This window comes from Podarcis cretensis (assembly GCF_951804945.1).
Source record: "Podarcis cretensis genome assembly, chromosome: 16".
Classification (NCBI taxonomy): Eukaryota; Metazoa; Chordata; class Lepidosauria; order Squamata; family Lacertidae; genus Podarcis; species Podarcis cretensis.
Window position 1 is genome coordinate 35,242,171 of NC_137186.1, and position 27,215 is coordinate 35,269,385.

The window sequence follows — 27,215 nt, forward strand, 5'->3', positions numbered from 1 at the left end:
GGAAGCCGTGCCATGTTGGGCAAAAGGATCCCTGAATTTCAGGGGGTTGGACTAGATGACCCTTGTGGTCCTTTCCAACTTTACAAGAGCTGTTTAAAATGCTGCCAAGTTACCCATTCCTGCAAAACTCTGGAATCCACAGCTAAGGGTCAACAGACACTGGTGTCAGTACTGGGATACGAACCATGCTTCCATTCAGAGACCAAAACAGAGGCAGAAGTACGAATGGATTTCTGCTGTGAATGCCAGCAGGCAGACACAGCAATACAGAGTTTTGCTGCTTAGCAAGAGATTTGGGGAAGTTGCTACTGTTCTTCACTGTTGTGATCAGATTACACACAGAGTAGTCGTCTCCCGTTTACTGTGCAAGCAAGTCAGGCAGGCCGTAGCATGAGTACCTGCCAGCCATCTCATCCTAGGTCATCACCTCCTATGCAGCATCAGGCAGGTGAAGTCACTAACATCCATGGAAAAATATACCTAAGGCGAATTCTGGGACTCCAGAATCCACAGATACCTGCACAGTCTCTAGCTCAGGTGTGGGGAACCTCTGGCCCTCCAGATGTTGCTGAACTCCTGCTTGCCGGAGCTGAGAGGAGTTGCAGTCTAGCAAGAGCTGGGGTGGCTAAAGGTTCCCCACACCTCACCAGAGGAAAAGGATTCTGCATATGCTCAGGAACACATTTGCCCTACGGTCTTTGGAATGCTACATCCCCCTTGGAGGTCAAGGATTTCTGTGCATGCTCCAGGACACTCAGCCAAGGTGCCAGAATTTTTGTCAGCCCAAAGGTAGCTGCTGCACTCTTGAGACACAACTTCTGCTGAAATTGCGGATAAATTTGCACTGGCTTCCTCGCCCTTTGAGACTATCTGAGGGGGGACTGGAACAGGCCTGCCTCTTTGAGGACTTGTTAATTGATTTTAGCACTCCTTTGGAAACAAGCAGGTATGTGCTCTTTGCAGTTGACTGGGCATATTTCCAAATGTGAATTCTGCAGAAAAACAACAGACTGTGAAGCATTCATGTGCCCATGGCTCTGGAATTCATGTGCTCCCATGCCAGAGAGGTTTTATGAGTGAATTTGATGGTTCCTTTCCCCACTTAGGCCAGACAGGTCCCCAACGCGTCTGCCTTTAGTGTTATGGCCCACCGTTAAACTTGCATGCGCCACGAAATGTGCCACCCACATGGAAAGAGCAGGCTGCATTTACCCTTTTCTCTCCCGATTTGAGTTCCACCTGAAAATTATGTGGCAGAAGTTACAAATGCTTGCAAATCCATGCCCTGCTTAATTCACAGAGTGCAGAGGGGTAGTGATATTATTAAGCCCCCCGCAGCAAACGTAGAAAAAGAGAGCCACCAAGCACATTAGAAACAAATGGATTTATCGGGGCAGAGCCAGTCGTAGGGCTAGAGAGTTTGGGATTAGAGCATTCTGCAGGCGGAACAGCAGGTGCCTCCGAGTTCTGACGGAGGAGCATCACCACTCAGGAGGGGCCAGGTGGGGCCAGGTCCTGGTGGGGGGTTGCCACGGTGACAAGGACCCACCCTCCTTTGTGACATCTCTTGCTTCTCCTTTAAAAGCCACTGACTTGCAGGCGGCCGTTGTGGGTTAGTGAGGAGAGCTTAGAGGTGGTGGTGGCAGTTGGTGGTAGCAGTTGGTGGCGTAGTAGTGGAGGAGGAGTAGCGATTTGTTCTTTTTTCGTTTTCTTATTTTGATTTTGATTTCATTTATTACTTTTATTTATTTGATTTTATTTATTTTGATTTTCTTTTATTCTTTTATTTTTAACATTTTTATTTATTTTATTTTATTTTTTGTTCTTTGTTTTAATTTTTTTTGTTGTTTTGTTTTTTTTGTGCACACCTGTGCATAGTCTGTATATATTTGTTTATTTTTTAGATAGAGGAATAGTTAGGGTTTTTGTGGACGACATGGGCAGGCTGTAAGTAGCATCCCTTTCTCTTCATATCCGGGGTGTGTGTGTGTGTGTGTCACAAACTGGGAGGTTTTTCTGGCAGACACCTGAGTATCAGGTTTGTCCCTGTTCCTCTCTTGCCCTCCACCTTAAACCCATTAAATAAAACAAAGAAAAATATATACATGTTCCTGTTTCCCAGCCAAGTTGAGTACCCCCTCTTGTCCTGGCCAAGTCCCCAATCCATGTAGGTTAGATCCACTCCTGTCCTTGAGATGGCTGGCTACCTGTCTGGCACTCTGAGACCAGGAGGGCAGTGATGATCACCCCGGCAGAAGGGTTGCTGTGTACGTGGTCTCATGCTTCAGGGATGATGGCTGCCCCTAGCCTTGTCCCAAGTGCCTCCTCTGGTCGCCATCTTCCTTCTGAGCAGAAAAGAGTGTTTTAAGGCAGATCAAAGAAAAGGTTTTGCCAAAGAACAATCGCTATGGATGAAGAGGTAAAAGAAACAATGGTCAAATGGGCACAAGATATCGGCCATACTATATATTTAGAACAATGGGAGAAACTCTGTCGCCAGGATATTCGCTTTACCACCTGCTATACGATAAAGGAAAATTTGGTTAAAATGTTTTACAGGTGGTATTTAACACCAGTTAAACTCGTCAAAATTTATAAATTCAAATCCAACCTTTGTTGGAAATGTAACAAAGAACCTGGAATGATAATTCATATGTGGTGAGGTTGCAAGGAAATAAAGAAGTTTTGAGGAATAATACATGAGGAACTTAAGAAAATGCTAAACAAACCCTTGATAAAAAATCCTGAAGCTTATCTGTTCGGGTTGGTGGGCAAAGTGAATATCCTCGCGACAGAGTTTCTACCATTGTTCTAAATATATAGTATGGCCGATATCTTGTGCCCATTTGACCATTATTTCTTTTACCTCTTCATCAAATCATAGTCTAATAATAGAGTGTAAATTTTTGATAATAATTTCCTATTGTTTCATAATATAATGGTGCTAAATAGCAATTGTTCTTTGGCAAAACCTTTTCTTTGATCTGCTTTAAACACTTTAACTGTATATATTGCCAATTATCCATCCCATATTGTTTTAATTCTTCATATGTTTTTAATTTTAACTTTCCTTGGTCTTCTTCCAGTATTTGTCTATATGTTGCCCAGTTCGGATTCATATTGTGTTTTTTAACTGCATGGGCTTCTAATGGAGAGATCCATAAAGGGATTTGTGGCTCTAATAGCTGTTTATTCCAAAGCTTTAAACTTTAAAACTTTAAAGTTTATTCTAAACTTTATTCTAAACTTTATTCTAAAGTTTATTCTAAACTTTAAACAATGAATTTCTGAGTATATGATTTTTGAAGCCATTATGTACCTTAACCTTCTCGTATGCTAGGTAGGTCTGCCATCAAAGGTCTGCTGATGTCAAAACTTTCTAGATTTAAAATACTGGTGTTTTCCAATATAATCCATTCTTTTAACCACACCAGACATTCTGCTTCATAATATAATTTTAGATTTCGTAATGCCAGTCCTCCTCTCTCCCTTTTATCTGTTAATAGTTTATACCTTATGCGTGGGTTTTTTGGTTTGCCATATTAATTTTGTTAGATCTTTTCTCCACTCATCAAAACAATTTTCTTTCATTATTATTGGTATTGTCTGGAACAAATATATCTTTTTGGGTAAAACATTCATCTTAATTATAGATATTCTCCCCATTAACGTCAGCTTTAATCTACTCCCGGTTTCTAGATCTCTTCTGTTTTCCTTCCAGGCTTTTTCATAATTGTTTCCAAATAGATTAATATTTTTCATCGTCAATTCTATACCAAAATATTTTGCTTTTGTAACAATTTCCAAACCCAATTTCTCCTGTAGTTCGCTCTTTTCTAATTCCTGTATGTTTTTTACCATAAGTTTTGTTTTTGGCATATTTATCTTGAAGCCTGCTACTTTCCCGAACTCATTCATTATCCTCAGTGCTTTCGTTAGACTGGTTTCTGGCTCCTCAGGTGCTAATATAATATTGTACGCAAAAGCTCTAATTTTGAAAACATCCTTGCCTCATGTAATTCCCTTTATCTCTTTTTCTTTCTTTATTTCTAAAATCAGGATTTCCAAAGTTAGTATAAAAAGTAATGGTGAAAGCGGGCATCCTTGCCTGGTACCTTTCTCTAGAATTCAAGGATCCGTCTTTTCACCATTTATTATTAAACATCCCTGCTGGTTTTCATATATTGTGTTTATTGCTCTGCAGTATTTTTCACCCAGTCCTACTGCTTCTGCTACTTCCTGAAGGAACGATCTTGATAGGTTATCGAAAGCCTTCTCGGCATCTGTTAACATAAACGCCGCTTTTTTGTTGGGTCTCATTTCCAAATATTCAATTAGATCAAATACTATTCTCCTATTTGCCATTATATGCCTATTTGGGAGGAATCCTACTTGGTCTTGGTCTATTACATCCTTTAGGACCGATTTCAGCCTATGTGCTAATATCCCCGCGAACAATTTATAATCATTATTTAATAATGATATGGGTCTGTAATTGTTAACTAATTCTCTAGCTGTGCTTTGTTTGTGAATTAATACAATATTGGCTTCTTGCCACGACTTTGGTATTTTTCCTTCTTGCATGATCTCGTTCATTAATTTTTAAAAAGGCATTGTTATAGCATCTTCTAACCTTTTGTAGTGTATCACAGATAGTCCATCTGCACCTGCAGCCTTCCCCAGTTTAAGATTGGAAATTGCTTGTTGTATCTCCATTGTTGTTACTGGTACGTTTAGCTGCTTCTGTTTGGTTTCACCTATTTTGGGGATTTGTTTTCCTTGAAGATATTTTATAATTTGTTGTCGAGTTTCTGCACCTGTTTTATATAGATTGGTGAAGTATTTTACAAAGCATTTATTTATTCCTTCTTCCGTCTCCACTGCTTTTCCTTCATATACTACTTTATTTGTTTTTCTCTTTGTCTTTTCTTTATCTGCCATGCAAGTAATTTACCTGGTCTGTTTCCAAATTCAAATGATTTTTGTTCATCCATTTTATATTTCTTTCTATTTCATCATTTAAGAGCGTTGAGTGCTGTGTTTGTAATATTTTAATGGTTTGGTTTGCGATCTCTTTTTTGGTGTTTTCGCTAATAATTTTTCTTGTTTGCCTATTTCTTCTTGTAAATGCTTGATTTTAGCCTCTCTTACTCTTTTTTGTATTATGTTTTGTTTATGCAACATGTTTTTAGATTGGCCTTGAGATAGTCTTTCAACCTCTTTTGTTGGCCACCAGCATTATGCCTTCCATTTTTAAGTTTGGAGTAGAGCCGTTGCTTTGGAAGACAATAATCAGGTATCCGAACCACATGACGAGTCCAACGAAGTTGGTGTTGAAGAATCATTGCTTCAACACTGGTGAATCTTTGCTTCTTCCAGGATACTGGTGTTAGTGCGCCTGCCTTCCCAAGTGGTGTGTCACATTTTTCGGAGACACCATTGATGGAATCTTTCAAGGAGTTGGAGATGGCGTTTATAAGTGGTCCATGTTTCACAAGCGTACAGCTGGGTTGGTAGTTCAAGAGCCTAGACTGAAACTTGAAAGACTAGTTTCAATGGACCAAGAATGCTTTTCGTGGCTGGTTCTGACTTTCCCCTTTTCCCAGTGGGAATTCCTACTTGTAGAGCAGAGGTCACGGCTGGTCGGCAGCTGCAGTGCCTGTGTGCTTTGTTCTGTTGTTGTTGTCAGTGCGTTGGGCTGGAGGGCACTGTTTCGTGGCGCTCATTGGTTGCTGTTGGATATTTGGATAGTCTGAGCGGATTGGTTGAGCGCCTTGCGAGCGAAAGGCTCGGCCTTCATTAGGGCAAATATTCTACCCTTATTTATGGCAGCCTTTGGAATAGAAAAAGGAAAGGACTGTGTCAGGATGTCTTTTGTGGGGACATTTGCAGACGTGAAGGTGTTGATCTGGGGTACGGTCGGAGGGGGGTATGGTGCCTGCTAGAGGGCGAAACCCCCACCACCCTTTCCAAAAATTCTGGTAACAATGCTTCATGAAATTTATACACTGCTTGACTGCATGAATGAGGGGGCCAGGGTCTCTGGGCCCTGACATGGCGGTAGCTCTTGAACCCAGAGCACTTGGGACCTCCTTTCTCTCTCTGCCAGCCCTTCATGCTTTGGGCTGCCTCTTTCAGGCTCTGATGATGCCCCTTCAGGTCACTGAACTGCAGAGAGATGGAAGGAATTGGTCAGAGTGGGCCGGCAAGGATCAATTAGGCTCCACATACATATTTCTGTTCTGCCAATTCGGCAGTGGTTCACTGTTTTCTCCAGACTCCCCTCCTCACACCCAAACACCCCCCAAGAATTGGGGCTGCCAGCATCTGAGTCACTCTTTCCGCTCATCTCTTCTAGGATCAGGTGCTTAAGACGCCTCTTCAGGCGCTGCCACAGGGTGGCCCCCCAGCCAGTCACAGAGCAGCCCGTGGCGCCAGGTAAGCCAGTGGCCCTCCTTTTTTGGACAGAGGAGGGCAGGGATGGGCATGGGGGAAGACTAGTCCGAGGATGCAAAAGAGGACTCACCTCTTCCCCTGTCCTTCTGTTTGCAGTGCTGCTTCGGTTCCATGTCCCAGCCCCAGGGGTGAGTATTGGAGAAAACAAGCGCAGGGACTGGATCCCTCAGACCTGCCCCCCGCTGTCCCCCCCCCCGGGCTCTTTGCCCCCCATTCTGCACTCTCAGGTGCGGAGAAGCCCTCCCCTCACGAGGAACTGACGGCCTGACTTTTGCATTTCAGCTGCTGGAGGATGAGCAGCGCTACATCCTGGGCGTCATTGAGAGCTGCCAGGCAGCTGAGCTCAGGGGGCTCCGATCCCTGAACTGCTCCAAGGAGGAGACAGCCCATAAAATTCTGGTGAGTGATGGGGGGGTGAGGGACCCCCACGGGGAGGTGGGGGGAAGGGGCTGTGCATCTGTGGGGAGGAGGACCCTGCCGGCTTAGGCCATGGGGTTGCCATTCCCCTGCAAAGCCAAGCCTGGTGTTTGGGGTCGGAGCTGATTTTCCTCCTCTGTTCTTTTGCAGGACATCTTGGGGCCCTTGGAGCACTTCAGGGATTGCCCCCTGACCCTGGCCCTTGCCTTGGAGGCTCTCCTCCAGCTAAGGTGAGTGGGGTCTTTGGCGTGGATGGGGTTGTGGGTGGGGGGCAGAACTCCAGGGGGAAAGAGCAGGCGGGAGGGAGAAGGGGGCAAGGGAGACTCTAACACTCTCCCTTTCATCTCTGCAGCACGATGAGGCCCAAATTCACCTCAGACATGATGAGTGCCATCCTGCATAGAATGTTGGAGGCGGTGCTGAGTGGGGCCAAGGAGGAGAAGGAGGAGGAGAAGAGACAAGTATGTCCTTTGTTTTGATTTCCCTTCACATTCTGTTTCTTCCTCTTCGTCACACCCTTGCAGAATCCAACTCTCTTCTCTCTTTTCCCGCAGGAACTGAAGAGGCACTACCGGCTTCTCTTGGGTAGTCTTCTTATGGAAGCACCCAACCCTGGCACCCTCCTCCACCTTCTGAGTGTAAGTGTCCCGATGGCATCAGGTGTGATTTTAAGGTTGTCCGTCCCCCCCGTCCCTTACCCAATGGACTGCCCCATTTCTGGGGCACAGAGCCTGTTTGGCCCCCAATTTGGTCCAAGACCAAAGCTGGCAACCCCTCATGGTGAAGAAGTGCCAGGGACTCTGTGGTGGGGGCAGTGGGGGCCGCTTTGGCCCAGATTGGCCCCCTGACTCTGAAATGCTCTTTCCTCCTGCAGGACCTCCGAGGATACGCCCTGGGGGAAAGTGGGGAGGCGCAACAACTTGCGGCCAGCAGCATCTCTTTGCTGCTGGCCATTGCCAGGAAATATCCAAAACTCAGAGTAAGTACTTTGCCTTCTTCTATTCATTTCTTTGGTTACCTCCATCCCCCCCAAGATCACATCCCTAAGTGATCTTTAGCGCAGAATTTGCGGGGTGTGTCCCTGGGGGCCAGGATGAGGCTAGAGGCTTTTCCTGCCCCCTTTCCTGCTGCTGCCCTTCCACCTCTGCCCAGGAGGAACAAGGGATTGGGCCCAAGACAGAGGGAGACCTGTCCTTCCTGACTTGGTGCTGTTTCTGTGCTCTCTTGCTCCCATCTGACCCCGATTTTTCTTTCCTCTGCAGATGACAGTCGTTCGGCCAGAATTGGCTTACTTCCGCCGGAAGCCAAAAGAAGGTAAGCCCCACACCTGGAGACAGCGACCTTTGGCTAAAGGCCTGTGGGAAAATCTCATTTTCATTTTCATTTCATTTTCATTTTCATTTGCATTCTCTTCTCATTCTCTTCCATCCAGATGACATCATAATTGAAGACATATAGCCATAACTGTCTGCAGCGACGCTGGAGCGGCTAGGATCTGAGGATCAGGAAAGCACTCAGCTTCGGCTACTGGAACAGTTTGAACTGCTAGAGGACCACAGTAGGTGACTCACAGAGCGGCTACACCAGTTGCAGAGCCAGGCAGGACCTGAGGGTCAACAGAGGCAGCAGCTAGAAGCCGGTGAGTGCCAGCCAGGACTGTCCAGTCGGACTCTAAAGAGAGAGTCAGGAGAGATTGCTGGAGACCCCACAGAAGGGGCTCAGCAAGCACCAGCAGAGATGGCAGATTTCCAGTCTTCCCAAGTTGTAAATATTGGGGGAGGCATCCCTTTTGAACTTCTCTCAGAAAGCAAATGGCTGAGTTGGTCAATAAAAATGCAGCAGTTTTTAAGAAGAGATGGACTGTGGGACTGTGTTGAAACTGAGGTTTTGAGATGGGACTCTACTGAGAAAAGACGGCTGGATGAAAGGGCTCGTGCCCAAATTATGCTGTGTTTGAGCAACTCTCAGTTATTTCAGGTAGCAAATGCCAGCACAGTGTTTGAATGCTGGAATTTATTAAGGGCAATGCATGTCAGAGAAACTGCTGGAACTATAATTTCTCTGACCAGAAGGCTGTTCAGGACTGTTATGAAAGAAGGTGAGAGTTTGGCAACTCATCTTCAAACGCTGAAATCTCTGTTTCTTCAACTACAACAGAGAGGTACGCGTTAGGATGAAACTGACCAAACCTACGTTATCCTTTCAAGTTTGCCTAAAAGCTGGTTGCCTGTGATTAACAGCATGGAGAGTATGCGTCCCCGAGATCTGACCCTTGAGTATGTGGTTGGAAGATTGACCGAAGAAGCAGAAAGGTCAGACAGACAGGCTGAACTCCAAGAGCGGAGGAGTTATAGCCGAGGGGGCCAGCAGCAGAATCTGCCAATGGGGCAACGCCAAGTTTGGGACTTGGCCATGGCGGTGAGGAGATGCTATAGATGCAGCCACGCCGGGCATCTCCAACGTCAATGCAGGGCAAGACCTCCAGGAGACGACATGGAGCAGAGACAGCAATCGGCGCAGAAATGTAAGCAGAAGGGGTTCTCTTCAGGGAAGAAGAACACGTGTTCTGCTCAACTTGTGTCTGCATTTTCTCGAGACGAGAGGAGAGGAAGATACTTCGAGGAACATGGTTGCTGGACTCTGGTAGCAGCAGGATTATCTGCAACAGTCGGGAGGACTTTAAGACCCTGGGGAAGCCAGCTGATGGAAAAGAATCTATCTTGCTGATGATTGTAGAAGCAAGATTGATGGCCAGGGAACATGTTTCCTGCAGTGCTTGAACACTACTCTATCAGAGACTCTGTTTGTCAGCAGCTAGGACTATTGTTTACTGTCTGTAAGCTGTCTGATTAATGCAGGGTATAGTGTTAAGTTCACGCAGGATGGTTGTCTGATAAAGAATGGAACTCAGGTATGTGGCCATGCAAAGTTGGAAAATGGGTTATATGTAATGGAGGACAAGCCTGTTAAAGCAGCCCAGGTGGTTCAGGATAATTTGCCAGTTCATAAGGGGTGTGTACATGAACTGCACAGAAAACTGGGTCACACCAATTTCCGTGTGCTTTCAGAGATGCAAAAGGTGTGCAAGAACCTAAAAGTAAAGAGCTGTAACTGTTTCCTAGATTGCAATGTATGTAAAATGGCCAAATCTAAGAGGAAGCCTTTGGCTTCTAAAAGTGACAGAGTATCTAAAGATGTTTTAGAACTTGTCCATTGTGACGTGATAGGCCCTTTTCCACAGAAGACTGAAGGGGGCGCCAGATATGCTTTTCTGGTAATAGATGATAAATCATGTTTTAGTTGGTTGTTTTTGTTAAAGCAGAAATCGGAGTGTTTCCCCACATTCAGAGAATGGGTTGTCCAAGCTGAAAAGCTCTTCGTTCACCCTGTTGTGCAGTTGCAAACAGGGGCGCAGATTTTCTGAACAAACAATTTGGAGCATGGTTGCGACGTAAGGGGATCACTCACCGTTTGACTAACCCTTATAGCCCTGCTGAAAATGGTCTGTGTGAAAGACGTGGGGCTGTAATACAGTCAGTAAAGGATTGCCTACTAGTGGATGCAGGATTGGGTAACAACCATAGGCTGTGGGGTGAGGCTTTCCTTACAGGAAACTTTTTGATTAATAGAACCTGGTCTAGCTCTATAAAAGATATTTCTTATCGTGTGTTGTTTGGGAAAGAACCAGAGTGGACAATGCTTCATAACTGGGTTCTTGGGCTCATGTAAATATCCCCAAAGCTCAGCACCAGAAAGGGGGCGCTAGAGCGCAGAGACTGCGGTTTGTGGGATATCAACCCTATGGCAAAGGGTGGTGTTTCAATTTACGCCCAGAACGCGTGGTTCTGTCACGAAGCACAGACTTTGCTGACCAGGACAGGATGGACTGCGATCCATGCCAACCCAGATTGCCTACTGCCCCTGCAAGTAAGAGAAGAGGCTTCTTCTCAGCCATTGACAATACAGGAGCAGCAGGAGGAGGAGGCACAGATTTCTCCAAAAGATGTGGCAATAGATAATACTTCTATAGAGGAAGAGGAAGAAGACCCAGAGATGGGGGGGGGAGAGAAGTAGTTGTGCCTAGGCACTCCCAGCATTCCTCCTCAGCGTTTGACCCTAGGAGGAGTGAGAGTATGCAATGTGAGTTGTGTGGAACCACCAAGTTATAATGAAGTCTTAGACTTACCCGCTGGGGAACGTGCTTTGTGGGAACAAGCTATGAAAGAATAAATGGACTCTTTTAAACGTAACAAAGTGTTTGAGGTCATAATGCCGCCACCTGGTGGCAGAGTGGTGTCATGCAAGTGGGTTTATAAAAGGAAAAGGGAACCACGTTTTCGAGCCAGATTAGTAGCCAGAGGGTTCACTCAGATTAAAGGGGAGAGTTATGATGAAGTGTTTTCTCCAACTGTAAAGAGTGAAACTTTTTGTTTAATGCTCTCTATTGCTGCTGCAAGACAATTAGCAGTGCACCATTTTGATGTTGATGCTGCATATCTGCATGCAAATTTAGACCATGAAGTGTTGATGAGACAACCCCCTGGGTTTGAAGAGGGAATGGTGCAGTCTGGCCTTTAAAAAAGGCTGTTTACGGTCTCAAACAAAGTGGAAGGTGTTGGAACCAGTGTTTAAATGAAGCCCTTGTAAAACTTGGTTTTAAAAGGAGTGTGGCTGATCCATGCCTGTACACCAAGGGGACAGGCAACAAATATCTAATGCTCTTAGTCTTTGTTGATGATTTGCTTGTAGCAGGGAGTTCCACGGATGAGATACAGAAGCTCACAAGTCAACTGGAAAAGAAGTTTAAGCTTAAAGCCTTAGGGCCTGTAAGCAATTACTTGGGAGTAGAAGTAAGTCAGGAAGCTGATGGAAGCTTCCTATTGAGCCAGAAAGAGAAAATTCTTTGTTTGATAGAGCAGTTTGGCATGGAAAACTGCAAGCCAGTTCAGACTCCCATGACACCAGATTTCCCAAAGACAGTGTGTGAGGATGAATTTGATCAGCCTGAGTTGTATCACTCAAAAATAGGATCACTGCTGTATTTAAGCCAGTGGTCAAGGCCAGACATTGCATGCGCTACAAATGTTCTGAGCCAACGTGTATCTAAATCCAGTACTGCTGATTGGTGTGCTTTGAAAAGGCTTATTGGATATCTAAAGGGGACATTAAATGTAGGTTTGAAGATATCTAGTACACAAGACGAAAAACTAGAAGTATTTGTTGATGCGGACTGGGGAAGCTGTGTAGCTACTAGAAAATCTACAAGTGGAATGGTTATGATGTTTGCCAATTCCATAATTGGATGGAGGTCAAAGAAACAAGGATTTGTTGCGACCTCATCCTGTGAGGCAGAATATGGGAGCCTGTCGCTAGCATGCAGTGAAATCATGTGGTTTATACAGATACTAAAAGATCTAGATTGTAAAGTAGATTTGCCTATCCAAGTGTATGAAGATAGCCAATCGTGCATTGCGTTAGCGGGCTCGGAAATAATGAAATCCGCATCAAAACATATTGCTATCCGTCATGCAAATGTTAGAGATTGTGTACAGAATGGGGTAATCAAACTGGAGTATTGTCAATCATAGGATAAGATTGCTGATTCGTTTACCAAGCCTTTGCCAGCAACATGTCATAATGAACTGATGACAAAACTGGGTTTATGTATATAGTGTACTGTATGTATGTATGTATGTATGTATGTATGTATGTATTTGACCTGCTGGGGTTTTTCGCATTTAAGAAACAGAAGGGGTATCACGGCTAAAATGGCCGCAGTTTCTTTAATGCTTAAAAAAGCTGGGTCAGCATGAGTCAGTGGTCTGCAACGGGTTGTATATATAGAGTGAGAAATGTTAGTTTGGTGTTGGGTTGGTTGGTTAGTTAGTGAAAGCTGGTAGTGTTGAGGTGTGTACAGTTGGTCAGTCGCTTTTGCACAAAGACTTTTAAGAATAAAAGCAGAAAGCACTCTGCAAGGATATTATTGTGGACTCTTTTATGCTGACAAGGGTCTGAGGAGACAAAGGGAGGTCAGAACCCTTTCCTATTTATTTATTTTTACAAACACTGACAGGGATCCCATCGGATGGCTTCAGGGGAAGAAAAGGCTCCCGAGTAAACCCTACACAGATGCAGAGTGGAGTCCCTAAGATGATTGGGTGGCATTTTGTAGGCCTCCTTCTGGCAACTCCTGCAGCCCAGCTGGTGCCTTATGCCTTGCTCTTCTTTCCTCTGGACCACCTCAGGGAGGCCGAGGGGGGAGGGTCTTGCTGTCTGGGTACAGGGTTGACACCTTTGTTTTGCAGAAGACAGGACAGGGCAGGGGACAGAGAGAGATCTGAAAAATTGTTAACATTATTTTGCCTCAAAAGATCTCATGGAATTTGGGGTTTTTCCGTTCCTTAGGCTATATGATCTACTCCCTGTGTAACTCCACGTGTCAAGAAGAAAAAGAACTGGAAGAGAATGGAATAAAAATAAATATTTTTTAATGGATTATGGATAAATGCACATTTGCATTTATTCAGTAAATTGTTACTGTTTTGAATTTCATTGTGCTATTGCCTTCCATTGATCGGGACGCTTTTGTTGTTGCAGCCTGAAAGAGAATTTGCATTTTTTGCTGCTGCTGCATCTCTCTCAGGTTGACTCATCTTAAGCTTGTGGTCCACTAAGATCCCTAGATCCTTTTCCCTACCAGCAAACCAGGTGTCCCTCATCTTATATTGGTGCAGCTGGTTCTTCCTGCCCAAGTGCAGAACCTTAGATTGGCTACAGGTCCTCTTTGCTCACCACCAGGGAGTGACCATGTTGCAGTCAGTGCTGTGGTAGATTTTACCCCAGCTGAGCTTTTTTTAGGGTTGAAGCTGAGCTTTTTTTTAGGATTTTACCCCACAAAATAAACTGCTACAGGGGCTGGATTCAACCGACTGGCGGGCCAGATTAGGCCCAGAAACAGACTTTGGACATGCCTGCCAGGGTTGGACTCAGACTCTCATCACCTGGAGGGATGGCGGCTCCGTGAAGGTGAAAGAGGAGCTCCCCTCCACCGGAGACAACCAGTTGCGTTGCTGAGCCACCCTGGCTCACCAGAAGTGGGAGGAAATGTCCACAATCCATTTAGGCACACCTGCACCACAGCTGAAAATACACATTTTCAAAATCTGTTTTGCCTGCTGAAACCCTGAAGCGTAGAACTATGGAGGGTCTGTTCACTGTTCTCACCTATCATTAGACCAGGGCCACAAATTCTGCCTATTAGTTTTTCAGGTCTAGAGTCATGTTGCTCATTTAAAAGAAAAGCCCATGTTCAGTGTTTAAGCATTGCATAAAATCTGCTGACGCTTCCTTCTATCATTGTTTCCTATTGAAAATAAGGAAAATGCCTGTGGTTTCAGGGCATCGTTAGACTGCTACTGCACTCCAGCTAAACTTCACTTCCGAATGCAGCTAACAATGCGATTTGATGATCAGCGATCCTACAAGTGAATAATAAAGGATATTCCAGCCTGTGTTCCTTAGTCTCAGGCACTCCAACACAGAAGCATACCCCACGAAGTGCAAAGAGACTTTCTTCCAAGTAAATTGCCCTCAGGAGAGAAAGTTACACCCAGAAATGATCAGCAGCCGCAACATAAAATAAACAAGGCAGAAAAGAAAGCAGGGCAGAGATTAGCTGGAAGGGGCATAGGAAACAGCACAGAAGTGCAGTTAAGAGACAGGGGGAAACATTGGATAACCCAAAAGCCATATGGCCAAGCAAATCACCACCTATTCTAATTGGTTGTGAAACCTTCACTGTGCCAGCTAGTAGAAAGGCGGATTTCACATGTAATCGGCATGTAATCTGATCAGCATAAACATCTTATGGTTCGTCTGAAAAGGCTGAAGGAGCAAGTGAAAAAAGAGGCCGTTTTTCAGACTGGTGCAGATGGAGCTTCTTTTGCTATTGCAAGAATCTCACCTTCTTTCCCCAAAATGCTAGGACTGAGCAGCAGAGGGCAGCCCGCACCTCCAAACCGACCTGTGGAACTGCAGGAGGAAGCAGCTTTTAGGGGAGATTGCAAAGCCTGCTGTGGGTACCATGCGTTTAGTGCACACCACTCTCCTCCAAGAATCCCAGGAGCTGTAGTTTGCTTAGGGGTGCTGGAACTGTAGCTCTCGGGGTAAGCCACAGTTCCCAGAATGCAGGTGGGTGAGGGAGATATGCTTTAAATGCACAGTATGCCCTCTCATTTCCTGTTTTGTGAACCAGGGCTGGGGAAGCCCTTTGAGCCTGAGGGGTGCCTTCCCTTCTGCACAAGCCGCTACACGCCAGGGGCAATTGTGGGTAAAGCAATGACTGCAAAATTTACTTTTATACAGTAGGATATTTCAGAGGTCAGCAACCTTTTTCAGCCGTAGGCCAGTCAACCGTCCCTCAGACCATGTGGTGGGCCGGAATGTATTTTTTTTTTGGGGGGGGGGGGAATGAACGAATCCCTATGCCCCACAAATAACCCAGAGATGCATTTTAAATAAACACACACATTCTAGTCATGTAAAAACACCAGGCAGGCCCCAATAATATATGGCAAATCAGTAACATGGCAAATCAGTAGTGCAGTGGTCAAATTTGTAGCGCAGGTCATGATGATAGACCCCATGGCCACACAAACCCAAAAGGCGGCCACTGATTCTCTGACACCCCTTACTACGCTAATCTGTCACAAAGTGAATTTGAAAGGCTTGCATGGGGCAGAGCAAGGAGGAAGGTCTGTGAACTACCCTGGTGCTATTGGTCATCATTCCTGCTCTGGAAAAGACGAGGTGGTGGCAATGGCCGCTCATGTAGATGCCCTTGGAAAGGGGGCCAGACAAATTCATGGGAAGGAAACCTACCTATGGCAACTGGCAATCCTTCCATATGATGCCTCCGCTGCTAGTACTAGTCTGCCATGGAATACTCTTTGCTGGGATGCAGCCCATGAAAACGACAAGCCTAAGGTTACCAGATGTCCCCGTTTCCTAGGACAGTCCCCGGATTTACAAATCAGTCCCCATACAAAATCCTAGCACTCCTACTGAAGTTGAAAAGTGTCCCTGGATTCATTGAAAAAAATCTGGTAACCTTAAGACAAGCCCCTCCGTTACTCCAGATTTCTTCCCACACTTCTGAAGGGGAAACGTCTGCTTAGGTTTTCAAGCCAAACAGGCTCCCCTTCTGAGATTCCCGGCAAACTTCTCAGGCCTCCTCCATCGCAGCTAAGCTGCCCCAGAGGTCAAATTGTACGTCAGCTTCAGTCTGCAGAGATGTGTGGGGTTGAATTGTACACATTTCTCACTGGTTTTATTCAGCCTTGGCCAAGGGAACGTACTTTTACAGAAGACGACAATCATGATCACACACACACAGGCTGCATCCAGAGTACCCAAAAAGCTGTTATCCGATTGACATCATTTAAACCAGAGGTGCTCCCATATTAAGAGGCAATTGCTGATAAGCTATTGGCACAATACACCCATGTCTAAGATCACTTTAGAATTTTAATGGGGGTGGGGGTTGTACAAAATTATATAAAAATTATACCAAATTATATAAAAATGAAACATTGGCTTATGAGCATTTCCTGGATCTAGGCTTGACAGGGTGTTGGTGTAACCTCCCACAACAGATTTAGAGGGGAGCTAGCTAGTTTCTTTGGGTATCTCAAAGTCCTTGTGCATCTCATGCTAGTGTAGCTGGATTTGTGTTTTAGAAAACATCCCTTTTTTGTGAACAGATGGAAAGGTACATTAGCGGTCTTCGCACACAAAGAACGAACAATTAAAAATCAGTTTATTTTCTTAAGTCGGCATTGTACAATTTAAAGCAAGAACGAACAAAAAAAAAAGTCACACAACATGAAATTTTAAAAAATAACAACCAACAAGTTATCAAGCATAACCATGTGGGGGAAAAAACCCCATACAGCACACTTTCTCACATACACGTTATCAGGGCTGAGGTTCCTTGAAATCTAGTGAGGACGCTACATACAGGACGCTGAGACAGTAACAAACCCATGAATGAGAGTGAATAGACTGGATTAGCCACTTCTGCTTGGTTTCCTTGCTCTCTTTCCCAAACCTCTCCTCTATTCCTTGATCAAAGCAATAAATACTAGTTTTCCCACCGAAAGCAAAACAAAAGCACACAAACACAAACCCACCCACCTGACGTTTCATGCTTGCGTGCAGTTTTAAGATTGAAAAATAATATTAAAATCACCCACATGGTGGCAAAAAGAGATAACTTGCCTCTACTATTTGCAATCCAAGCGCAGTGGCTAAATTTCAAGTATTGAGGAAAATATATCTATATCATCTATCTATCTATCTATCTATCTATCTATCTATCTATCTATGTTCTGTAAACCACATAATCTTTTTTTGTGTGTGATGTGAGGGACATGGGGAGAGCAACTAGGATGGTTGTGGACAACTTTTGATACATTCAAGTAACTACGTACAGCTGGAAAGCTAAGTGCAGAGCTGGCAGAGAATAGGTGGCTGTGTTAAACCCCACGGCTTTTGAAAGCTGGCTTCTAAATAACTGCCTTTCAGAAACAGCTGGAAAGGAAAAGGTAGTTTCTTTGTGAAGCGAACCTTGGAGCAAAGCTACTGGCTTGAGTACTGGGGAGTCGGGAAGAGCAAGAAGCGATGGCTGGGGTAATGGGACCCTTTCCTAGGTCTGTGGGTCCCTACGCAGGAGGGTGAACCCAATGGAATTAAGCTTGGCAGCCCCCACAAGGGCCTGGGTGCCTGGCACTGACTGGAGGAAAGATGGGAGCAGGCCTGAGCAGGCGAGGACCACAGCAGCTTCTCAAGGATCCTCCATGCTGGCACTGGGCCTGGTTCACAAGCATCTCCAGTGGTGTGAACCAATTTCTTTCTCTTAAGGCTGCCATGCTGTTATGGTTCCGCTTGTCTGTTTTGCTCTCACCTGGGTCCAGTGGACCTTCTTCTACAGAACCAACTCCAAGGCTGTCAGAGATCTCGTCACAAGGGATGTAAGAGGGTCAGCTGATTAGGGATGCAGTGTTTAGTCAAGCAGCTGAATGAACAGCTTGAAAACCTCCTGATCTACTGGGAAAAAGCACCATCAAATTCACTGGGCAACATGGGTGGTTGTTGTTGTTATTATTATTATTATTATTATTATTATTATTATTATTATTATTAAAGTTCTTCTAAAAATTTAAAGAGCATGCATTTTCTAAGATGGTCTGATTGCAACACACACACACACACGTACAACTGCCATCCTATTTAGATGGAAACAGATGCAAACTCAGATGAATGGTTTAAAACTCAATTTATCACGCAATAGCTTGGGACAACTTGAAATGCCCAGCATTAGCAGCCTATGTTTTTGCGAGGAAAGGCAGAATTATCAGGCAGTGGAGAAACATGAGAACCTGGGAAAGGACACAAATGATAAAAGTAGGAACGAAGGAAGAAAGAAACACATTGTGGGGGTGATTTGAGTCTCTACTTTTATCTACTGGTTCTGTTCCCCCATTCTGTCTCTGGCATTGTTGCAGGCACTCGTCGTGACCAGTTTTGTTAATATTTTGCTTGGCAGGCAGGTGTCAGAATGAATGGAGCCCGAGAGGGGTGTGTGTGTGTGTGTGTGTGTGTATGTATGTGCACATGCACATTTGCATGCTAGGTTGATCACTGTGGCATTGCCAAAAAGATAAAATGCACTGCCAACCGTACCGAACCCAACAGGGCAACAGAGGACATAACATTTGCATGGGGTAATATCCATGCAAATCTAGAAATGATTAATTTAAATAGAAATACAATGCAGCTCTCACAATAACAGGGAAGATGGTGTCCAAGTGGCCCGTTTGCTGTTGGGAGACAACTTGTGAGGCCTCTGATCTCCCTTCTGCCCCTCGCAGTCCTTGCAAAGGAGGACGGGGGGGGGGGTCATCCTATGTTGAAATGCTTTGCGTAGGATTCCTACTACGTGCATTGCCAAGCTAAGGAAAGACTTGTAGGTGCACAGTAACACCCTAAGGAACTTCAAATCCAACTTGGGGTGTGTGTGTGTGTGTGTGTGTGTGTGGAATACTACAGGGTGAATCGTACCAGCATAGAACCCCTTTCACAAGCAACCACCGGCTCCATAACTACAAGTGACAAGCCTTTATGAAATTGGTATCATATCAGAAGGACGGAGGATTTTTCCTTTGTGCTAGGCACTGCTGAGTTGCCATAGAAGCGGAAGATAAGAGAAGCCATGCTGAAGGGCTGGGGGCAAGCGACAGATTCCATCAAAATGTGCTGATTGAACACATGGAGGGGTGAGTGTGAGAAATGATTCCCCACCTATTGCAAGGAGCTTTGAAACAGGGTTTCCAAAGTCAGTACGGCTGTCCCTTACATATTTTCAGGGGGATACACACAAGTGTTAAAAAGCGAACCATGTGCAAATAGATATACTTGAGCCACTCTTTGAAAAACAAAACCAAACAAAAGCCTGAAATCCAGGTTTTGTTTGCCAAGGAGGCTTTCTTGCCCAGCACAGACAAAATACAGCTGCAAACTGGATCAGTTGTATTAAAACCATGCACAAGGGCTGGGGGGTGGGGCGTGAAGGACATCACTCAAAAAAGGTAGCCTATCAGGCATTTGCTTACAGCCACAACACCCCCAAGCCTAAATGCACACACACAAAGCACAGCCCTACATGAAACACACACACAGTGTGTGCCTCCTCTTTCACTTTGGCTGCTTAGTCGCCTTAAATCGAGGTGGGGAAGAGAGAGAAAACTTTGAAGAGGTTAACAGCAACAGCCAAAAAAAAGGGGGGGGGGATTTGTTTTTATAAACAATGGAGGGGGCAGGAATGAAGCATGCACAATATTGAGATCTCATCCTTGAGTTTTCAAAAAACCTGGACCTCCAAACAGCACATCCGTTTTTTAAAAAAGGAAAAGACAAAATGGTACTGAATTTTTTTTCACGCTAGCGCCGCTGGTCATGAAAAGGACATAGACTGCTTGATTGTTAATTTTCTTTTTCTCCTCACAAGCACAAAATACAGTACAGATAACACATAGAGTGACATTATATATTATATACCATATACATATTAATATATATCAACGTGGTAATATATATGAATATGTATACACACGCGCACAAAAACACATACATACTTGTAGTGCAATTTCTTTTAAAACAACCACAACAACCACCCAACAGACTAACAACCAACAACGCGTGAGGCAATGGGAGGGCAGGCGAAAGGCAGGGGAACAGCATTCCTAGAAGTTGCGACGTTTTTGGATCACTGCGGGGCTGCCAAGTATCCAAAGCTCAGGTTCATGTTGTCCGTAAAGTGCTCCTTTGATTCACAAAGCTAGTATGCGTGTTATGTGTGTTTTTCTTATATTGCTTCCCACCCTTCTGGGAGGAGGGATTGCTTATCTGGGCAACAGCCAAGAGCAGCACAGATGCTTTCTCATGCTTAGACGCAGGCCATGGGAGGAGAGGGCTGCAAGCATGCATCTATTGAACGACTCCCTTTTGGGCGAAGAAAAAACATTTTGGCTGCTTGAGACCAAAGCAAGAGAGTTTGGAGTTCAAGTCCCAGTGCTGCAGTCTGGATAGACAAGCTCTCTTTAGCTCTGCCCATGTCCACGTAGGAAATGAGGAACGGCTTCCCACCCCAAACCACCCTGCTTCTGTCTGTCATGTACTCTGAACTCAAGATTTCCAGCATTGCAGCGGGGGAAAAATAACGTAAGAAGCCACAATTTCTCAGAGCAAGGTGAGCTTCTGGCTTCCATGCTGGCCACATAACCGCTGTTGCTCTTCCCGTACGGCGAGCAATGAGAGGCGTAGCAGGAACAGTGCTCCCAAGTGATTGGCTATCAGCAGACGAGGGCTTGGATTGCAGAGCTGGCCAACAGGGACATTCCCCCTTCTGGATAAATCTCTTTCATTCCAAGAGCAGAAATGTCTGGATCATTCACCGCCAGCAGTGGACCTCAGTGCTCCAGGCAAGGCCAGCTCAGCAGCAACTTTGCTCTCCGAAAACAGGCATGAAAGGAGGGCTTGATCCTCCTTTTTTACCCAGCTGTTTCCCACCGGATGGTGAGTTGGGGCAAGGGGAACAAGCCTTCTGGATCAACCACCATCTTTCCCCGGTTTGTATTGTGGCCACACACACACACACAAAGATTGTAGCAATTCCATGTCCGACCCAGGGGAAGTTCTCATTGAAGGACGCCAAAACAGGGAAACTGCCATGGACATCCGATAAATTCGTTGCCGACGGGCTTGCTCATACAGTGCTTTGCCATCTTGGTAGCAGGTGCTTAGAGACGGAAAATGATCACCTGCAGAGTTAAGGGCTATTTTCCTCATGCACAAATGCCGGATAGTAGAGCTGACAGCCGGCGTTCAATACACATTTTACCTGGAAAGAGAAAGGAAATGGGGAAAATGAGATTTTAGGGGGTCAGCTGTCCTTGCAGCAACACCAATATCATCCTTGTTCAAACACAACACTAAACCATGGTTTGGCACAGCCGTCTCAATCTCTATGCCCCCCAGACATGGTTGGAGTCCTCTCCCCATCTACCTTGACCATTAGCCATGTTTGCTGGAGGTAACGGGAGCTGGAAGTAGAACATCAGGCGGGTACACCACGCTGAGGAAGGCCGGTTTGAGCATCATCTGCAAGAGCTTTTGGGAGTCTGAGCAAAAGTTTGGACTTGAGCACTCTCAGTTTCACTTTCCCCAATTGCTGGTTTGTCGTGATGTGCAAACCAAGACTTGTAGTTTAAGGTAAACTCTAGTTTGCTGAATTAGACAGCTTTGTAACCCATAGCTTGAAGGTGGCTTCTTTCGCAATTGCATGCATTTGGAATCATGAAATCCTGGTTCATATCTAATGATAAAGCCAGGAATCAAGACAAGTGAAACAAAAGATTGCTTTATTCCTTGTCTCAGCTGCATAGATGTTGGGGGTGGGGAGTTTAGCATTATTGGTGAACCAGGCACGCATATGGATGGATGGATGGATGTATAATCCACACTTTTATAAACATACTTCAAGACAGAGTAAAAGGTAAAGGTAAATGATCCCTGGATTGTTAAGTCCATTCAAAGGCGACTATGGGGTATGTCACTCATATCGCTTTCAGGCTGAGAGAGCTAGCGTTTGCCCGCAGGCATCTTTCCGGGTCATGTGACCAGCATGACTAAACCACTTCTGGTGCAACAGGACACAGTGACAGAAACCACAGCACACGGAAACACCGTTTACCTTCCTGCTGCAGCAGTACCTATTTATCTATTTGTGCTGGAATGCTTTCGAACTGCTAGGTTGGCAGAAGCTGGGATAGAGCAATGGCAGCTCACCCCATCATGGGGATTCGAACCGCCAACCTTAATATTGACAAGCCCAAAAGGCTCAGTGGTTTAGACAACACCACCCGTGTCCAACACCAACACATCGAGTACAACACACAATAAAACCAGCATAAAACCACCAACAGATACTGATTGGCTAAAAACAGATGTTCTAATGAAAGGAGGGATTGGTTCCTGCTGAATCACTGCTGGCAGCGAGTTTCACGGGGCACAACCTGCCACGTTAAAGGCTTGGTCTCTAGTGACAGCCAACAAAACCTCAGGGATGTGGGGAACCATTAGAAGTGCTCCATCAGATGATCTCAGTGATTGAGGCAGAACATAAGAAATCAATCCCTAAGGTGTGTGAAGTTGATTAGAATAAAGTAGAAACTGAAATGTAACAACCAAGACTGCACTCCTATAACCCTGTCCTGGGATGAAGTCCAAGGGGCCTTCTGAGTAGGCAGGTAGAGGACTGCACTGTAAAGGTGTTACAAGGTTATGAAATTTCCTTGCATTACACTATCCTGAACTCTGATGTGCCTCCAGTTGGGGAATTACAGATTCTCCTTCATTGGTGGTTTTTAGGCAGAGGCTGCCTGGCCAGCTGCTGGGGTTTTTTTTAATGTTGGACTAGATGAGCCTTGGGATCCCTTCCCAACAATTCTACAGTTCATTTGATTTTCTCCTGTCCTGCTCTTTTATTGTTCCTCCCATTTGCTCTGCCTATGATCCACTCACTCCACCTGCATTCTCATTTAAGCTAGGAGGATTTAACGTGGAATTGTTTGCTGTGCCTTTTAGTTTTTCAGCTCCTCAGAGTCTCCCCTCTGTTAAAGATGCACCTGCACAAGCACTGCTTTTATATTTTATTTTATAAAAAAAACCATACGCAGGAAAAGCAGCAAGATGATTTCTGAGCAGTGCTTTACCAATTAGCGTCAGGGAACGCCCCACAAAAAAGAATACGGATGGCACGGCCATATCGTACCATCACATCTATACTTTTTTACTTAAAAAAAGGGGGGGGAAAGCATTTCCCGACCCTTACATTTATTAATGTTCTCAATGTCGCCTTGCTCAGTGATGATGTTCAAGAGCCCCTCCATGAGCAGCAGTGCCTTATGGTACCGTTGTGCACAATCTTCTCTGTGATGAAACATCTCATCCAGCGCTGCTGCCTGAACCTGGAGAGAGAATGCCTCATGTGATTACTCTGCCAGCAAATACAATGCTTGAGCAACTCTGCCGCAACAGACTGAATTTGCACATAAGCAAAGATTCAACAACCCCCCCCCCCCCCCGCATTGCTCGGCTGCTGAAAAGTGTAGAATGCATTTTCACACTGCCCTCTTAATAAGCCCACATCTCTCTGCTGTGGCTTTCAGACTCCAGTTCGCTGCCAGCGGGGATGGGCAAAAGGGGCTGATTCTGCTGCACTCCTGCAGGAAGATCCTGTGCACTGACGCATCATGGGGAGTATCACCTGACTATTTCAAACTAGGAACGTGCCTCTCATGTGGATGTTGCCCAAGGAGAGCATCATCAAAAGGTCTAGGTAGAAAGCAGGAGACTGACAACAGTGGGGAGGTCCTTCTTGTTTTGGCCATAGGGGGAGAAAATGCAGGACGTTCAGAAGAGGCACCCAGAAAGGATGCTTAAAAATATGCTGAAGACAGCAGAGGGATGAGAGTTGGGAGACACGGCTGGCACTAGGGATTGGTACAGTTGAGCACCTGCCAAAGCCCAGAGGCTGGTAAAAGTTCCTGAAGACCATTTTCACTCAGAGCACCCAGGGAGCTTTTCTGTCTAGTTCTGCTTCCAATCTCTCTGGGGTACTCTGTGCAAAGAGGACTCTGTGGTTTGAGGGAGTGCAAAAATCCCAAAGATACGCCAGAGGGATGCAAAGTGACCATCTGATGCTGCCTTATATCTCATCAGGTCACTGGTACATCTAGGCTAGTTCTAGATCTACTGTGTCCATTCCATGGTTTCCCCAAGTTACTGGAGACCCTTTTATCCCTGTGGGTGCCCAGGATTGATCTGTCTACATGCATTCTACCACCATGAATACACACAGCCCACAAAAAGGGCTGTGCTTGGTGCAAAGAATGCATTCCCAGAGAACTGTGGGGTTCTCTTTCAGTTTGCACGGCCCTTGCTGCTACTGCTACTTAAGGTGCATATGTATTAAACTCTTATTAGGGCCCCTTCGTATCCTGCAAAGAGGTGAGGGGAAATGCTGCTTGCCAGGGGGTTGGGCTAAGCCCTAGCCCATCCCTAGGGCTCAGCAAATGCCACCATACTAACCCCCAAATACTGCACACATGCAACCCAGTATACACGAGAAGCATTTCGCCCTACCATCTGCACGGCGTGGCTGAAGATGAGCTTCTCGGCGGTGATGCTGTTGATGCGGTCCATGAGCTTCTGCTTGTCCAATAACCACCTCTGCAACCTCATGTTCAGGCAATGGCAGGAGGAAACACTGGATTTATACAGATCGTTGAGCTTCCTCACAACTAGGAGAAGGAGAAGAAGAAGGGGTGGATGACACTACTTTACAGGACGGCCTCCGCTTCTGGCCACTCCTTATCCACATCAACAGTCTCTCCCAACAGTGTTTGCAAAAGGTGACCAACACCAACATTGTCAACTGACTGCCCATCATTTGCCCAACATTTGATAGAGGTTTGGGGAACTGGCTTATTGGGGGAATGGCTTCCAACTGGGGCATCCGAAGGATTCCCAGGTGCCTGAGCCTATCTGAGCACTGAGATCCTTAGAGGCCCTTCTCTGAGTGACCTCACTGTCCCAGGTACATCTGGGGAGAGGGCTACTTCAATGATGATGATAATGATACCCTATTTATGAGATGCCTTCCATAAAGAGGTTGGTCCATCAGGTATCTCCTCTCTTAAATTTTAGGCACCTTTCAACTTGCCTGAGATGATGATGATGATGATGATGATCAACAGCAGATGTTCATTTTATTTGCTGTGGTTTATTATCTGAAACCTTACCTCTGCTGCAGCTGCTAAAAATGCTGCTAATAAAAATAAAAATGCTGCTAAGTTCCCCCCTCCCCCCATTTGAGGTTTCTTAACACAAGCCTTTCTTGTGTGCAGCTTTGGAAGCATAATTTAAAACTGAGAATGGGGCTGTGCAATCTTGAAATATCATCAACAACAACATCATCATTTTATTTGTATGCACAAGCAGAATCTTCTTCCACGGCAGAACCCAGAGAGTTGAAGCAAGGAATAAGCCTTTTCAGCCATAAACTCTTCCAAGATTTCTCCCCCTGCCCACTCCCAACAGCTAGTCAGCATTCTGTGGCCAGAATTCTTTGCTTGCCCTATCCTCATTGGGCCAGCTCAGGGTTACTGCTGAAGGCTGCCCTCCACAAAGACTTCTGATACGTATGCAAAGCACTGAGTTCCCCAAGCTCACCAATACCCCTAGTCTTGTGCCCTAGATGGTGCTGTAATACGATGCTTACATATATGTAAACATCATTCCTTTCTGTGGACTCTGCTTTTGCCGCAGAGGATCTCGTGCCAAGGAACAAAATGATTCAGCCTGCTGAGTGACTGTGTGTTATTTAACAGCAGAGGCACAACATGTAATTATTAAGTTGCACCCACATCAATTATCGTTAAGCCCTTGCACATAGCTAAGAGCTGAAACATTCAGATCAGGCGACGTGTTTTCCAGACGGGCAACTGGAATACATGTGGAGACCCGTAGCACCGATCACATTTTACAGAGTGCAAAACAGTGCTGTCCCTAATTTGAGAGAGATAGAGGAAGATAAAAACAAGTACGCACAGGACAGATTGATCTTGTATGCTTGGCTAACTCAATTTTCACTTCACCCTGGAATGTGATAGCAGGGGGGGCAGGGGAGAAAGAAGTAGGACCTCTCTGAGTATTGCCTGAATACTGCTCAAACTGGCAGTGCCTCTCTGGAGTCTCAGGCAAGGGTCTCTCATCCTCTGCGACTAGATCCTTTTAATTTCAGGGGCTGAGGACCTTCGGCACGCAAAGCCTGGACCACCTAAACACCACCTCTTCTCACACTGTGGTCGGCATCGCCACCTGTCTGTGGCCAAGCAAACTGCAGCATGACAACACACTTGTGTTTTATTATATGTAACAAATGCATCAGTTCTGATGGCACAAGGGTTGACAGTGATGAACACGTTCTCTCAATATAAACAAACCACTTTCTCTCTCTTGGTGTCTGTCTGTTTTATGCCTTATTTTGTTTTGGCAAGTTGTCATTTTGTATTTGTATGATGGCTCAGGGTTTCAAAAGCCGGAAGTGGCCAAGGCCTCTTGGGACCTCTGAGGGGGGGGGGGGGCTGGACATGGATCAATGCCATCACTGGATGTAAGGATTATTTTTCTGAGCAGGTATTGTGCCCTGCAAAGGTGAGAGAAATGGACAATTCTATCAGCATCACAGGAGATAGATGCTAAAAATATGGGGGCATAGCAAGCTAGCAGAAGTGTGATTAAAGAATGAAAACATAAGATGTGTATACTAAGTCTGTGAAAGTGCATAAATAAATTTTTTTTAAAAGAGAAGTGGGTTGCAGCCTATGGTATCTTAATCAGAGTCGACTCATAGCTATTACTAATTTTAGTGGGTCCAACCTAAGTAGGACTACCAAGGGATACAACCCACAATCAGGAATCCCCCTGTGTGTGTGCATTTGAAGAAGAGTGCTTACTTTGTTTGACGGTGGAGGAGAGGCACAACTTGCCTGCCCGGATCTGGTCTATGGCCATCTGCAGGCCTGCGGACAGCAACTCTGCTACTTTCAAGTACAGCACCAACTGTTCTGCATAGCTGAAAAAAGGAAGCACCAGCAGATTAATGGAGCTGCCATCCACACAGCTGCAGGGGAAGATGCACAAAGCTGCTTTGAGCCCAA

General features: G+C 45.4%; 2 protein-coding genes across 4 annotated transcripts in view; one reads left to right on the top strand and one right to left on the bottom strand.

Moving 5' to 3' along the window:
• The first annotated feature begins 440 nt into the window (after window positions 1-440).
• Window positions 441-10,845, top strand: LOC307204920 (uncharacterized protein). Of its 3 annotated transcripts, none has more exons than XM_079957079.1 (10): window positions 441-946; window positions 6,359-6,438; window positions 6,553-6,584; window positions 6,739-6,855; window positions 7,024-7,103; window positions 7,226-7,334; window positions 7,428-7,511; window positions 7,748-7,852; window positions 8,136-8,187; window positions 8,306-10,845. In XM_079957079.1, the coding sequence occupies exons 1-10, from the start codon at window positions 669-671 to the stop codon at window positions 8,329-8,331; spliced, it is 963 nt and encodes a 320-aa protein (XP_079813205.1). In that variant the 5' UTR covers window positions 441-668; the 3' UTR covers window positions 8,332-10,845. The 3 variants fall into 3 exon arrangements, with proteins under 3 accessions (XP_079813205.1, XP_079813207.1, XP_079813206.1); XM_079957080.1 differs by lacking the exon at window positions 441-946 and adding an exon at window positions 1,692-1,947 and having other exon boundaries at window positions 8,306-10,840; XM_079957081.1 differs by lacking the exons at window positions 7,226-7,334; window positions 7,428-7,511; window positions 7,748-7,852; window positions 8,136-8,187; window positions 8,306-10,845 and having other exon boundaries at window positions 7,024-7,203.
• Window positions 10,846-16,673: 5,828 nt separating this feature from the next.
• ULK1 (unc-51 like autophagy activating kinase 1) overlaps window positions 16,674-27,215 on the bottom strand; it is a 112,071-nt gene continuing 101,529 nt past the window's right edge. Inside the window, exons 25-28 of the mRNA XM_079956516.1 lie at window positions 27,012-27,130; window positions 24,637-24,794; window positions 23,324-23,459; window positions 16,674-21,331 (exon numbers count right to left, since the gene is read on the bottom strand). Of these exons, the coding sequence (XP_079812642.1) occupies window positions 21,276-21,331; window positions 23,324-23,459; window positions 24,637-24,794; window positions 27,012-27,130 (469 nt within the window). The 3' untranslated portion in view covers window positions 16,674-21,275. The remainder of the gene's footprint in view (window positions 21,332-23,323; window positions 23,460-24,636; window positions 24,795-27,011; window positions 27,131-27,215) is intronic.